Raw genomic sequence first — 15,736 nt, forward strand, 5'->3', positions numbered from 1 at the left:
CATCGTGCTGTATGGAACATTAAATATTTGATAATACTGAAGAGAAGATGTTCTTTCATACTAAACAAAGGACACCAGCTTCACCCAACACGACTCCCCCTACCCCAGCATCACGCAGAAACAACATTCTTTGTTTTGACAGAGACGCTCTGTTCTAAATTCTGAGAACAGAAAAGTTCCATGGAGAGGCTCATAGGATCAAGACAAGCTTCTGTTCACTCCATATCAACGTTTCTCTATGTAGACACCAATAAATTCCCCTCAAACATTGCAAAGGTATCCTTGAAATGACTTAAAACATCTTGATGTAAACCCATTACTCTCATTTTCTCTGTAGAAAAAAAAAAAACCTCTACATACCAAGAAGCATTTTTGTCCCTCTTCTCACTCCTCATGCCATAAACAGAGAAAGCTGAATGGAGACAAAATTCATCCAGTACCTCCACTGTCAATAACCTGTCACCTCACAGCTCTAGGCTGCAAAATACAAATGTATAAATCCAAGTATGCCCCAAGAGCTGTTTCAAAGGTATTTATTTGGCCAGCAGGTAAAAAGTCCCAGAGACTACTCTAAACTACAGTTTCACGTAGGGAAAGTTCAAGACAGATACCTGAATCAAGCTCCATAGCATCTTCTAAAGAGAGGGAGATGTACTATCTATACAAGCTGGGGACAGCAATCTTAGCTGCCCACAAATTAAAAGCATTTACAGAGCAAGGACCAGCAAGAAAAACATCAGCATATTCTCATCTTCCTGCACAATGAGACTAAGTTAATTTTACTTACAATTAAACACCACCTCAAAACTTCACACAAGTATGAAACTGCTTTGTCATTTTTCATCTTGTAATTCCTTTCATTTTAAATACAGGTTCAAAAGAGTCTTTCTACACATGCCTACTGACTTTTGCTATAGTCAAGTATTTCCATTAAAAAAAAAAAAACAAAACACATAGACAAGCAGTTTTCACAGATTTTAATTTTAAATAATTTGAGTAATATAAAAGTTACAAGTTGGTCTATTCAGACTAATCGTTTTTTTTTTTTTCTGCCTCAAAGTTCTTCAGTGAAGTTATTTGCTGTATATTTCAGATCAGAGAGCACTTCAAATGACATGATTCAAGCTTATGTTTTCCAGAAGAGAGGGTTCTGTGTCAGGCGTCTCTGGAAGTTCTCATACCTACAAAAAATAAGTAAATAAACAAACTCTAATAGAAATCCTGAGAAATTAGTCCCCATTATTTTTTCCTCTTAGCAAATAATTCTAACTTCTACATTTATTATCCACAGTAACATTTTAGCAAAATATAATAAAGTAATTAACAGAGTAGAATGAAGCATGCAAACATGTCTTCCTAATTTCATCTTCCTATCCAGCAAAGACGTGCAGACAATATTGGAATCCACTACAGATCCAGAATAGTGGGGAAACAAAAACAAAAACAAAAAACAACCAAAACCAGAGGAAGTACATTTCCCTGGCTTTCTCAACTTGCAGACTCTGAGCTACAAGAGCCTGGACAGCCCTTCAAATCAGCACAAACACAAGCTGTAAGGTAACACAAGCTACTACTGCTTAAACAAAGACAACAAAAACCTCTACGTCTGGAAATTTCTAAGCCAATTCCAATTAAAGAAGAAATTTTGAAAGGTTTTATTATCATCCTACTCATATTAAAAGAAAAGAGAAAGGCTTATTAATTAATGGCATTCTAAGCATTAGTGCATTTCCATTGCAGCTAACCCTCACAGAGACTTCAGATACTCTGATTTACAAGCTATAATTAAATACATTATAATGACTCACAAACAGATGAAACATTTTTTTTTTTAAATCTCTTTTGGCTGTAATCAATTGAACAGATGTACATACACAAATGTGTTTGCTTTATTGGAGTTATGCCTCACTTCACTTTACTGTTTAAAACAAAGGCAAATTCAGCATTACTCAGGGAGCAGCCAGCCATTACCCTGCTTTTTCAGCCTGTCTTCCCTTTGGTTTCTCACTGGAGACTCCCCACATGTGGGATGCTTACAGTTACCTCCTATTTAAAAGAAATCTGCATCAAATTACATTTCCAAAGGAAACATATTGCTTATGTTAACTGCTCACATACTCATGCTGACCTACGTTAATGACTCAACTATCCAGAAAGCCTAAAATACTGTTTTAAGAAGGCTTACGTCAATAAATACTGAGGCAAAAAAAATTGCTGAACTTATAAACAGTAGGAAAGAATTTTTAAGACATTCAGAAGCGCTGCCCACAGTTTACCTCCAGAGTATCACCATCCCTGCTTAGGAATTCTCTTTTAAGCCAGTTGCTGGAAAACAACTCTCAGGGAGACTGTTTCATGCTGGTGGCAGAACCATGTAAACTTGGAACATGATTTCTCCATCCCTCCCACCTTATTAAGCAACATAACCCTGGAGGCACAATGTCTGTGAAGGCTAGAAGCATAAAAACAACTTGTAACAACAAACCGACAGGCATCAGTGTTCCATTTTCCCATTACTCAAAAACCTGCAGTCAGCAACACACTGCAAATCGACACGTATAAAGGATGACATTTCCAGATGCAACAAAATGCACAGGCTATAAAAATTGCATGAAAATGGTGACAAGTTTAAAACCAGTATAAAGAGCATCTTAGCTTCAGAACAGCATTTCTGCATCATCTCGCTGGAATAGTATGACAGTAATACTTAGAAAACAGCTGTTTTGATGCCTAGGAAAAATATACACTGGTTACTAAAGATAGTTTCCATTACCATTTCAGAACTACATTTGCAGGAATGAAAGCCTCAGAGGGATTTGGTGTCATCTGTGCCTGAGTAACAGCAAATGAGGATGCAAAATTATAGAAGTTATCCAACATTTTCTGGGTGAACTGAAATAAAAGAAAGATAGTAAGTACTTTGTTAAATATGGTTTGTTGTGCAATATGTCAGCGGATACACAACTCCTACGTGAAATAAAAACAGCACTGTTGTCTAGAATCCAGTGGGAAAGTACAAACATTAGAGCAAGAGAAGTCAGTTTAAGAAGAGATCAAAATATCGTAACTCTTAGTTTTGCCCTTAGATCCACCTACTGTTAGAAAACATTTTCAGATCTTCACTTGTGGCCTCCTTGGCCAATTTCATCCAGTTAGATAAAGAGCTCCAGGAAGAAATTTTCTTCGAGACAAAGAAGTGATTCAATGACAAACCATCAGATGAACAGCAGACCAAGTTAAAGCTGAGAAGTCTGACTCATAGCAAAAAAGTAATTGTTTAACCAGCAGAAAAGTCTCCAGTAATCTGCCTCATGAACAATAGGACTAGAAGGAACAGCCTCAACTTGTGCCAGAGGAGGTTCAGATTGGGTATTAGTAAAAACTTCTCTGAAAGAGTGGTCAGGTGCTGGAACAGGCTGCCCAGGGAGGCAGTGGAGTCACCATCTCTGGAGGTGTTCAAGAAACATTCAGATGTTGTACTAAGGGATGTGGTTTAATGGGGAAATATTGGTTGTAAGTAGACAGTTGGACTGGATGATATTGGAGGTCTTTTCCAACCTTGATTCTATGATTACAACTCACTGCCAGACTCCAGCAACAGGGAAACTTTCTTCAGCTATGTAGTCTATAATATTTTCTTCTTTCTCCTACTTGCTGTAGGAGAAAAATAAATGCGTTGCTTTGGTGGGGGAATAAATTATTTTCAGAGACAGTAAAATGATAGAGTAAAACAGAATTTGGAGCAATATACAGAATCATGCAATAGTCTGGGTTGGAAGGAACCTCTGAAGATCACCTAGTTCAATGCCTGTGCCATGGGCATGGATGTCTTGCATGAGCTCTATTTGCTCCAAGTCCTGTCCAACCCAACTTTGAACATTTCCAATCATAGGTTGCAGACAGAAACTGTGGATGCTGTATCTCATCACTCCCATCATGAAGAAGTTCTCCTAATTTCTCATCTAAACCTACCCTCTTTCAGTTTAAAACCATTGCACTCGCCTTTTCAATACAGGCAAAAAGATTCTTAAAAACTCATTTGATGTACTGAACAGCCACGATAAGGCCTATGCAAAGTCTTCTGTTCTTCAGGCTGAACAAACCCAGCTGTCTTCACAGCAGAGGTGCTCCAGCCCTCTATCATTTTCATGGCCCTCCTCTGGATTTCTCATGCTGAGGCCCCAGAACTGGATACAAATGCTCCAAAGCTCCCCTCCACCTGCTCTGACACAAATGGATTGGAAGAGCTGATGTCTGAGAATAAGTAGCCCACCCTCAGCCTCATCCCTCTCACACAGAAGCATGCTACTGTCTCACTTCTTTCCATTTACTTTTTTTAATATGATAATTTTCTCTAGTTACAAAACCACATATGAATGTAACATAAAGCTTCATAAACCTTCCTAAAAATGTAGTGGAAGAACAATGCCACAGTTTAGCTTAAAAGTTAGTTAACATTCTGCTCCTTTTTAAAAATGAAAACCCACCTAAGTGGAGAAACATTTTTTGCTAATGTTATACAGTATGAGTTGTTTTTCTTCTTTAAATATTGTTGCCAGAAAAATCCACCAGTAGAAATGCAAAAAACCTGAAATGTACCTTATTAACTTATGACTTAACTACTATAGGAACTAATGGAATCAAAAAATATTACTTAGATGTCATTAGCCCCTAATTTCCCCAATCCCAAAAATCTGTTAGCTCTTATATACAAAAATAGCTGTAATCAACTACCAACTTTCTCCAAAAGAGACATTTACCTATGTGAAGATACTATTTGTATAAACTGTCAGAGGACATCTGCTTCATGATCAGGATTACTGTTCAATTACCAGTCTACTTCAGCAAGTATCTGTAGGAAAAGTGAGCAAGAAGAAAAAGCCTCAAGAAAAGCCTCTTCAGCTCCTGAAATCTTAAAAGGTAATGCCAGAGCCATCAGTTTTAGAGAAATTAAGACTTGCTATTCAGATCTAGTTCACCTTGAACTACTGTTAGAGTGTGACCTAACTGTCTGCGCTGGCTGAGGATTTCCAGAGGTTGAGACTAACAGACAGGATAGGTAAAAATTGGCCAGTATTGCAGGTTTCACACAAAAAGAAAAAAATCCTGTTCCACAGGATGAAAAAACAACAGAACAAAACACATTTCTGTAGGAGAAGGCATGATTTTATAATTCTGCAGAACTACATCAGGATTTCTCAAGAGTCAATGGTACACCTAGATATCTATATTAATCCAGCCCATATATACCTTGAGTAATTTTTGACCATCCTTGCAGAATGCCGTGCACTTAAATTTCAGCATCTAAAATCAGCAAAGATCCACTGCCTCACATGCATTTCACTGTAGCTGCTCCTACAGGGAAGTCTCGCCTACTTTTTGTAACAGTGACATGGGTATGACAGAATGCATTGGCTGAATACAAAAATATAAAATCTGTTCATTTACAGGAGACAGCCTTCTAGTGTAAGAAAAAGTCATTTCAAATTTTCAAACTATCCAAATAATCGGATGACAACTAGGTTGGTTACAACCCTAAAACTACCCACAAAAGCTTCGTTTTGTATTCTGAATTAGTTCTTCAGAGCTTGTACTTTTAAAACTTCAGAACTGCAGAGGATTTCTGAGACAGGATGTTTGCAATACCTCTGTGAATGAATCTACTGATGACACAGCAGCATTTGCCACAGGAGTCTGCTGTGCCAGGTTCTCCAGCAGCTCCACCGAGATGCCGATCTGGGCCACCGTTGGTGTCTGTGGGAGGTTCATGGCACCAAAGGGGTGCTGGCTTCCCTTCCCTGAAAGCACCACAAACAGCACGTTAGACCTGATACACATTTGGAGATAGTGCTACTGAGATTCCAGTGTTTCTTCTACACGAGGTCCCTGGTGAAATCAGAGACAGCAATCAGACAGCACAGTCCAAACACAGGTACATGTACGCACAAGCACATACGTTACAGGAAACACACAGCACTGCTGCACAACAGTTTGACTCACTCATTCAAACGTGGTGCTTTTGAACCTGTTTATGCATGAAAAAAAAAAAACAACAACCAGACAACGTTCCTTCAAGATCACTCTGACTTGAAGCTACCCCTGAGCAGGGCTGCACAGCCCCACATTTCAAACAGCTCGAAACCACCAAGGGTCAAAGAAATAACCACGGAGCAGAAAAGCCTCTGGCTTTGCAAAAGCCATGAAAAAAACAATGCATTAAGCAGAAAAACACCCCCAAGTTGCATATTGCTCTTGCAGGCATCATCCCAGTCCATCATCACCTCTGACTCAGTATTAACCAGCAATTCCTGCCTAAGCTTCATCTAGAACATCTAGACAAGTGGCTTTAGGCAAGCGACAAACATCTAGAGACAAGTGGCTTTAATCATACAACCCTCTTTAGGGGACCACAGTGCTACTAGGATGATTTTTTTTTTCCTAAATTCAAATAAATGCAGAAGTACTGGTGCTTCAGTAGCCCTCTATGCTGTTTTACTAGTAGCAGAGAGCAAGGCCAATCAATAGCTATCCTGCAGACCCACAAATACTATATTGAGCTGCAGAAGAGTGCTAACTGAAATCTAAAGTACCTTCTGACTCAGTTCCACTACATTTACAAGCACTGTTCTATTGACACTTTAACACAGCTTTTTAAAAAGTATTAAAAGTTAGGAGAAACAACAGAAGTCTGCTTTTAGACTTAACAAGTTTCTACCAAGACTACTAATAAGTACAGTCTACCAACTTCTCACAGCTATAGGGGAGCTCTACAGGAATCTTTTAGATGGTACCATGGCATTCTTCTGAGACACCTTCAAACCTGATCTGGAAATCTCTTATTCAAAAAAGATTACCTGAGTAATAACACCTATAATCAAGAAAAAGAGTCTGAGTTAATGATTTAGCCTCCACTCCACAAATGAATTCTTCATATTCAAGTGCACTTCCCAAAAGCAATTTCCCCTTTAGTTCAGCCCCGATAAACCACTGGTACCAAACTTAGAAACACTGATCTTCACCAGCATTGGCCTTCCTAAGTGAGCAGGGGACAGAAAGAAGGATAAGCAAACTAAAAATCCTGGGGCAATACCATTTTCCTTGACCCTCACTGTCCAGAGTGCCTAATACTCCTAACAGCACAACCACTCCTTAAAATGTGCAACACAGGCAACTTACATTGCAAAACCAGCACAATTACAGCACATTCCAGACAGTGAACACACTTAAGAGCTATAAATTGTGCAATTAACATTTCCCAAAGCTGCTGTATTCAAATCCTATGCCACTTCAGCTGACTACTTATAGCCACATAAGTAACACATGCTGGCCTTAATCACACAGTAGGAAAGAAACTCTGCTACAATCACTGCTTCACAGGGAGCTGACAAACAATATGGAACAGAAATTTGTTCCAATCACACTTAACAATGGAATAAGCTCAAGATAACACAGCACACCACAGAGCAGCTGTTAATACAGCTATACAACATCTCCAGCAACAACCTGATGTCACAAAATTTACTTCTAGTGATATTACTAAAATTACACAACAATTCCTCATCGTTTTAAATGCACACGTTCCTAACATAACCTAATAAAAAGCTGACATTCTGGATGCTTCTACATGCTGCACAACTGTTCCAGCTCATAAACAGAGCAGGCAGCCTCTTTGTTCTATTAGAAGTTGCAAAATCACACATTAACTTCATTGTGCTATTTGTTTAAGCTAGCCCTTACCTTATCTCTGCTTTAGCATGCACTCAGCAGGTCAGAAACATCAGCCCAACCTGCATGTTTCTTACAAGCCTAGGTACAGGCTGGCTTGCTTCTCCTAACCCCAACCATCTAAGTGACAACATTAGAAACACCTGGACATTGGAGCTACCTCTTTCTTCAATCTCTTTTCAGAATAGCACTGCTACCTACTAGCTAGGAAAAAAAAAAAAAAGGTACTCTGAAGCAGGATACATCCTGGCACCCCACTGGTTTGATACACTGGGTGTATCATTGGAATTTACCCTCTTCTTTCATTTCACAGATTCATATCATCAGCAGGCTCCAAAAGTTAGCCTGAGACAGTCAAACTGATTTCAGAAGACAATAATGCCTCTCCAATTCCTTTCTCTATAATCACTCACTTTTGCTTCCCCTTCTCAGTTTCAGTCTTCCTCACTGAACATCCTCATGAACATAACTTCCTCGTTATCACAGCAACAGCTCCTTCTGACTCCTACTCTGAAATAAGCTGTATACAACAGGAACAGCTGATCAAAGCAAGCAAAGCACTGACACCTGGCATGGAAGCTCATCCTCAAGCACAATCCCTTGCACGCTGATGCGACCAAAATGTTGAGACAGAAGAAAATGTAGTTCAGAACAAAGTTAAGATTTCTTCCTTGAAAAATATGGTTAAAGGTACTGTTCTGCAAAAGCATCTGAAGTTACCTTCACCTACAAAGCTCTCTGAAAATACATACAAATAAGGAAGTCTTAGGAGCATGATGAGCATGCTGCAAAAAGTGACAAAAAACAGATGATATACACTTCATTCTTTATTACTGAAATGCTTTAAAGCTGCTTCCCTTAGGAGCAGAAAGCTGTGGGGCGGTTTGTTGTTTTTACAATGTGCATAACAAAAAATTATGCCCACATAATTACGTATTAACAGAAAATATATATACATACACACACATACTGTTCAGGTAGCATCAGCTTTCTCTCAGTCAGCTCAAAACCACTATAACATTTGGAAGACTGATTTCCACTGCCAATACTCCTTATTGGACAACTACGTAGTGCACACTACCAGAGGCAGTGAGCTCTCTGAAGTCACTGTGCTACACTTCACTCATTGCAAAACCTCTGTGCTACAAACAATACAACAGCTAAACAGCTGAAGCAAGAGGAAATATTGCAGCACTCTCTAGCTGAATGCATAAAAACCACACCAAGAAAAATACAGACTCATTCCTAATCAGATTCTGGGGAAGCACTGGAAAACACACCAAACTTGTTGAGCTGAATTTCCAGATTGACACTGCATACAAGATAAGAGTGAGAAATTTCATTAGGAACATATACACATAGACTTTCACAAAACTGACTGAATGCTTCTAGTTACTTATCTGCTAGGGACTACCTGAATACAGAGAACCACCTTTATAAAAAAACACTTAATAAAAAAAAACACCTTCTGACATTTACTTTCTCATACATACAGTAACACATCCATTATGCTGACTGCTATTTTGTTCTACACTTACCAGATTTCAAACCAGAAATTTTAAAGATTGCACTTGGCTTCTCGTTAGTAACAAACCCCAGCAGCTGCCACACTGCCATCCCACTCTGGTCCGGGTAACAAAAGTAGACAGATCCTCCCATTCCTTCAGGAAACGGTACAGTTCCCAGCATGAAGACCACTACATGGTTGATGTTTTCATAGTCTGGTAAGTCAAACACAAATTTGTCTTCGGCCACTTGCTGGGGAGCTGCTTGTACCTATAGAGAACAAAGCCTTTGTTAATGTTTTCCATTTTTGGCTAACTACAAATAGCCCTTTACAGAAACATACCTATGGTGAGACATAACTAAAAGTGAGACACGTACTAACCTAAACAGCAAATAGCCAGATGAAAGTCAAACAAAGCAGAACAACTGCCACAAAAGTATCACTGGAAAGGCACAACAATGTTCTACCTACACTGGAAGTATATCCTACCCAGCACTACGAGAGCAGAATACCTTCACTCCCCACGTGTGTAGGAGGGAAATAAGGTGCAGAAGAGGTTGCCAAGTCTATAAGCAGTGGCTGTTGACCACCTGGCTGGCACAACCCCCGGAGCACGGCAACCTGTTCACACAGGAAATACAATAAACCTTCAGACAGGCGGCACAGGGACGCCAGAGACAGATAACATCCTCCTCTTCACCCCAGCTGCCACAACCCTGCAGCCAAGGCACGCTATAGCATTAAAATGGCTCTTTTAAGCTCCCGTCTCGCCTCTGAAGAGCCCAAGCCTGCTCGTTAGCAGAAAGGCACAACGGAGCTGCCCCGTGGGGACTGGAGGCAGGAGCCGGCCAAGGCGCGGCCCCTCGGCAGCCCCACCCGCCCCGAGCGGGCTGAGGGCCCCGCTCACCAGCCTGCCCGCCACCAGGCAGCCGAACATGGCGACGGCCGCCACCGAACCCCCCTCAACCGCTCCGCTGCTTCCGAGCCTCCTCCATCAGCGGCGGCTGCCGGAAGTGGCTGTGCCGCCGTCAGCCCGTGTGCCGCCATCACTTCCGGTTCCCGTGCAGACTACAACTCCCATGGTGCACCGCGCGCCCCGTGCCCTGGGAGGCGGCGCTGCGTTTGTGTTCATTGCCCCGAGTGAATTTGTTGACTCAGTAGAAACAGCGCCCGTTTGGTCGTGAGGGCGAATGGTATCATGTGTTGCGTTAAAAAGTGCGTGGCCAACAGGTCGAGGGAGGTTATTCCCTCCTTCTAGTCTTTCCTTGTGCTGCCCTGTTGCACGTGTCCCGTTCTGGGCTCCTCTCCAGCAAAGGGCCACAGATTTGGGCCCAGAGAATCTCCTGTATGAGGAAAGGCTGAGAGACCTGGGGCTGCTTGGCCTGAAAAAAAGACGACTGAGAAGGGATCTTCTCAGTGCTTATTGGGTGTAAGGCAGGCGGAGGAGACAGGCTCTTCTCAGTGGTGCCTGGTCTCAGAACATGGGGCAATGGGAACAAATGGGAACACAGCAAGTTCCATACGAACACAATTAAAAACCTTACTGTGAGGGTGACAGAGCCCTGGAACAGGCTACCCTGAGACATGGTGGAATCTCCTTCTCTGGAGATACTCAGAACTCATCTGAGTGCTTTCCTGTGCCACCTGCTGTAGGATACCTGCTTTGGCAGGGGGTTGGCGGGCTTGATGATCTCCAAAGGTCCCTTTCAACCCCTGTGTTTCTGTTATTCTCTTAAATGATGTCACATGGCACAGGTGCTGCCTGTCATAAATACGGGAATTTTATGTATGCTCAAAAAACATTGCATGTATTCAAAGAAAAATACAACTTGACTTACAGTTTTAAACTGTAATTGGGGAGATTTAGATTAGATATAGGAGGAAATTCTTTACTCAGAGGGCAGTGAGGCCCTGGCACAGGCTGCCTGGGGAGGCTATGGGTGGCCCATCCCTGGAGATCCTCAAGGCCAGGTTGGATGGGCCCAGGACAGCCTGAGCTGGTGGGTGGCAACCAGCCCATGGCAGTAAATTTGGGACTGGATGAGCTTTAAGGTCTCTTCAACCCAAACCATTATGTGATTCTATGATTATATGAATGGTACTACAGTTGCTTTAACTACAGAGGATGCAACTCCAAACCAAACTGCTTTTATCTTGTGCTTCTACTCTTGTGTCTAATTTCTGCAGGCTGGAGGTGAGGCACTAGGATTTCATCAAGGCAGCCATTCCTAGCTCTGAGTTAAGATATGGCTGATGAGCTCTGCTTAGTGAAGTGCAGAGGGAATTTTGTATCTTGTTTCTGTATCTAGAAATTGAAGTTGATGTTGAAAGATGAGATCCAAAGTGTTTAAATTCAGATAAATCTGGCCAAAGAAATTAGAAGCAAATAAAATCTGCATTTAGAAAACTAAGAAATCAAAAAGGAAATCTTAATTAAAAAACAAAACAAAACAATCTGATTAAACATGCTGACATGCTCTAAAAGTACACTGACAGAATACTAACTTGACAGTATATGGTAATGCATTAACATGAAACAGAATTTGTCTTCACAGATATAGTGCAGAAGCTAGCAGCTTCTACTGGTGAGATTTCTGAGCCTGCATCAAACCTTCCACAGGCAGTCTCATGCCATGTTAACATTATGCATCAGCTCGGTGGACCTGATAGGAACAATTCTCATTCTCTGTGGGCAAGCTCAAGGATGGTCTTTGCTATGCTATCACTCCTTGCTGCCAGTGCCTCTCAATGTCTTCCAACTTTTTGTAAAAATAGGGAAAGATTGTGACAGCAATAGGATAAACTTCAATGCAGAATGTCAGCAGAAGGGGACAGGGAACCTTTTGCTTGCATTTCACAGACATTTATGCATCTCAGAGAAGATAAGGAGCAGAGCTGGAGCCCTGTGCCAGATTAAGAGGAAGAATGTCTCATGGCTGAAAATGTCTGCTCTCTCTCCTTGGGCTATGGGTGGAAATTAGCATGTGGTAATTCCCCACCTTTCTCTAACATACCTAAAAAATACCTAACATTTAACACCTTTCTTAATTCCTTGGTGCTCTGGAGGATATCCACCTATAGAACAATGGCAAAATCGCATAGATGTGGCAGGTGACATACATTACATATGAACGAGACTAAAGAAAAGAATATTAGGAGACACCAGATACACCTTTAGGTCCTGCACATCACTTCGTATATAATTCCTTGTAAGGAATTAGCTCATTTGAATTTGTAACACTGTGATAATGTGATCAGTAATATGCCTTATTACTACTTAACACTGTTGACTGATAATGCAGTTTTTGTCTAGGCATATTTTTTTTAGGATTAACATGATAATTATGTTTAAATAAAACACATTTCAAGTCCTGGATTGATAATTCACCTCTTGACAGAAAATGAAATATTGAATGAAGAGAGTGTAAGCTTTGGAGGGGTGAGAAGGAACAGCACACAGAGATTGAGTTTAAGTCTGTTTTATAGGGAATTTCTCTGCCAAATTAATGCAGTAACTGTTAAGCTGCAACCGTGTTCTTTGTGATCCAGGGAAGCTCTTAATCTTCATTGCTTGCTCTCCTGGGTATCATAGAGAGACTGTCTGAGCTAGATGGAAACAAGTTGTTCTTCAATTTGACTGCATTGTGTGTAGAAGCCATTTTTTAAATCTTGTTCTGCTGTTTTTTTATGGTATATATTCAAATATTTTCATTCATGCTTCAATCTTAATCATACTCTTGTTTTAGCATTTTTTGTTGCAAGTCAATCTTAATTATAAAACCATGGAGTATGCCAAGTTGGAAGGGATCAAGTCCAACCCCAAGCTCCACACAGGACCATTCAACATCCAAACCCTACATCTGAGAGCAGCGTCCAAATCTGGAACTCCAGCAGCATAGTGCCATGTCCACTGTCATGGGGAGTCTGTTCCTTGGCCATTACCCTCTGGTGGAGAGCCTTTCCCTAATCCCAACACAACCTTCCCCTGATATGGCTTAGATTCTGGACAGGTTCTGTTCTTAGGCTGGCCCTCAGCTGTCCACCAGAATCATCCTCTGTGAAGCTCCTCGTGCTGCACACATCCCTGCCAACTTTGCAGCAGTATAGTTCTTAGCAAAGGGTGGTGTAGCCTCTCAAAATTCCGAAAACATCAAAAATGCAAAATATAAAAATCCCTGGCGCCTGCTACCAGATGGAGTGACCAACCTGTGCATTGCAGTGTGTTTCTGCATAGGAATTATGAAAGCAAGATCTACTAAAAATCATGGTGCTGGCCCACTGTTTATTATTATTATTATCATCATCATCATCATCATCATTATTTGGGGAGGGGGAGGGAGGAGAGGGGGGAGAACATAATGGAATAAATATTTGCCTGATTCACCTCTTAGATTTAGCCAGAAGCCAGGTGTGAGAATTAAGGCACTGGTGCAGAACTGCCCCAGTCCCAGCTCTCGTTTTGAATCTGAACTTTTGCAAGTGAATTCTTCCACTTGGCAGGTGCTCTTCCAGCTGGCCCTGCTGATCTGGAAAGAAAAAAGGAAAGTGCTTTAAAGCTTGAGATGTTGCAAATTAGTGGAATTTGGCCAAGCTCTCTCTGGTGTACATTCACTGCGGCACAAGGAGAAATCTGCTAATTAGGCAAGAGCTCATTTCACATTGCCAATTTACTGTAGACCTCTGAGATTAAACCATGTCTAAAAGGCACAGGGCAACTCTATCTTGTATCTTGTAGGTTTGAGCTCAGTAGGATTCTCATGTGATCTTGCTGAGGCAGTTTTCTTTCTTTTTTTTTTTTTTTTTTTTTTTTTTTCCCCCACTTGAATTTTGGGGATTTTATTCTGCTCCTCATCCCAGACTTCCAGGCCAAGGGATAGAGTACCCTGAGGATAGTCAGTCTGACTTCTAAAGACAGATGTAAAGAAGACATTGAGAACCTCAGACTTTTCCCTGTCCTCAGTGGTCACATTCCCTGCTGCATCCAGTAAAGGATGGAGATTCTCCTTAGCCCTCCTTTTACTGTTAATATATTTGTAAAAATTTTTTTGTTCTCTTTTACTCCAGCAGCCAAGTTGAGTTCAGGCTGGGCTTTTGCCCTTCTTATCTTCTCCCTTCTTATCCTAACAACTTATTTGTACTCTCCCTAAGTTGCCTGTCCCTTCTTCTACAGGAGGTAGATTCTCTTTTTCTTCAAGAGCCTCAGAAAAAGTTCCCTATTCATCCACACTGATCCTCTTCCCCACCAGCTCATCTTGCAGCACAGAGAACAGCCTGCTTCTGCATTTTTAAGACTTCCTTCTTGAGAAGTGATCAGCCTTCCTGGACCCCTTTACCCTTCAGGATTGAATCCCAAAGGACCCTCCCTTACCAGGGTCCTGAAAAGTTCAATCTGCCCTCCAGAAGTCCAAGGCAGCAGTTTCAGACCTCCACTGGAATGTCCAACTTGTTGGCCCTCCCCTGATCCTTACCCGTAGAGGCTTAATCTTATAAATCCCAGCCCCAAGCTCAATACCAAAACACTCTCTAACATAGAGAGCCACGCCGTCGCCCCTCCTTCCTTACCTATCCCTTCTGAATAGCATATAGCCATCCATTGCAGCACTCCAATCATGGGAGCAATCCCACCGTGTTTCTGTAATGGCAACTAAGTCATAGTTTGCCTTCTGCAAAATGGCTTCCAGCTTCTCCTACTTCTAGCCTATGCTGCGTTCATTGGTGTAGATGCACTTCAGCTGAGCTTCATGCCTCACCCCCAAACCCACCATTGTTTCAATAGTCACATCTCTAGCAAGCCTGGTTCTGTCCTTTGCTGCAAGCCTCCACTATATAGGTGATCTGCACGAGGTCTTTGCTTTCTGTGAAGAATCCCTTGGTGCAAGGCTCTGTTATGCAGCTGATCTGTACAAATTTTTACTGAAACATGTTGAATACAATTCAGATAAAGGAATTGCTGCTGTATTACTTCAGACTAATTCTTGCACATACTGTTTTCTGGTTGTTGACTCAAGGCAGAGCATAAAATCCTCTTACAAGTGTAGGAACACCAACGGAGTCATTTACCTCTCTGTATTGCCTAAGGAGCTTGGAGATCAGCTCCAGGCTCTACATCACTGGTGGACCACATGCTTTCTACCTAGCCATTTTAACTGGGCCAGCTACCTCACTAGCTGCCTCTTAGTTGAGCACCAAACCAACAGGGAGTATCAGGCCTTCCCACCTAACTTAACAACCTGAAAGAAATTTGCAATTTAATGGCATAGTTTATTTCTCAACTAGTGGCTCATCTAAGACAGAAGTGATCTTTCTAATTGAAATGAGCTTTCTAATTGGGGAGCCACAGTTATGGTGGAAGTGGGACAAATACAGGCAATTCTCCACTCCTGCTGCTGATGTTTAGTTGTGAGAGGAGGTATTAAAGGGAGAAAGAAGCAATGATGAGACTGGAATGAAGCCATAAGGACATCAGGTTGTAGCAAGGGGCAGAAAGGAGAGAGAATATAATTT

At 41.4% G+C, this 15,736-nt stretch overlaps 1 protein-coding gene across 2 annotated transcripts; it reads right to left on the minus strand.

Annotated features, from left to right (window-relative positions):
* Nucleotides 1–962: 962 nt before the first annotated feature.
* On the minus strand, nucleotides 963–10,296 carry HIKESHI (heat shock protein nuclear import factor hikeshi). Of its 2 annotated transcripts, XM_085216459.1 has the most exons (6): nucleotides 10,140–10,289; nucleotides 9,745–9,853; nucleotides 9,264–9,446; nucleotides 5,647–5,798; nucleotides 2,774–2,892; nucleotides 963–1,181 (listed from the first exon to the last, which is right to left on the minus strand). In XM_085216459.1, exons 1-6 carry the CDS (start codon nucleotides 10,167–10,169, stop codon nucleotides 1,127–1,129), a joined length of 648 nt encoding a protein of 215 aa, XP_085072585.1. In that variant the 5' UTR covers nucleotides 10,170–10,289; the 3' UTR covers nucleotides 963–1,126. The 2 variants fall into 2 exon arrangements, with proteins under 2 accessions (XP_085072585.1, XP_085072584.1); XM_085216458.1 differs by lacking the exon at nucleotides 9,745–9,853 and having other exon boundaries at nucleotides 9,264–9,501; nucleotides 10,140–10,296.
* Nucleotides 10,297–15,736: the final 5,440 nt, after the last annotated feature.

This window comes from Meleagris gallopavo, chromosome 1 (genome assembly GCF_905368555.1).
Source record: "Meleagris gallopavo chromosome 1, MGAL_WU_HG_1.1, whole genome shotgun sequence".
NCBI lineage: Eukaryota > Metazoa > Chordata > Aves > Galliformes > Phasianidae > Meleagris > Meleagris gallopavo.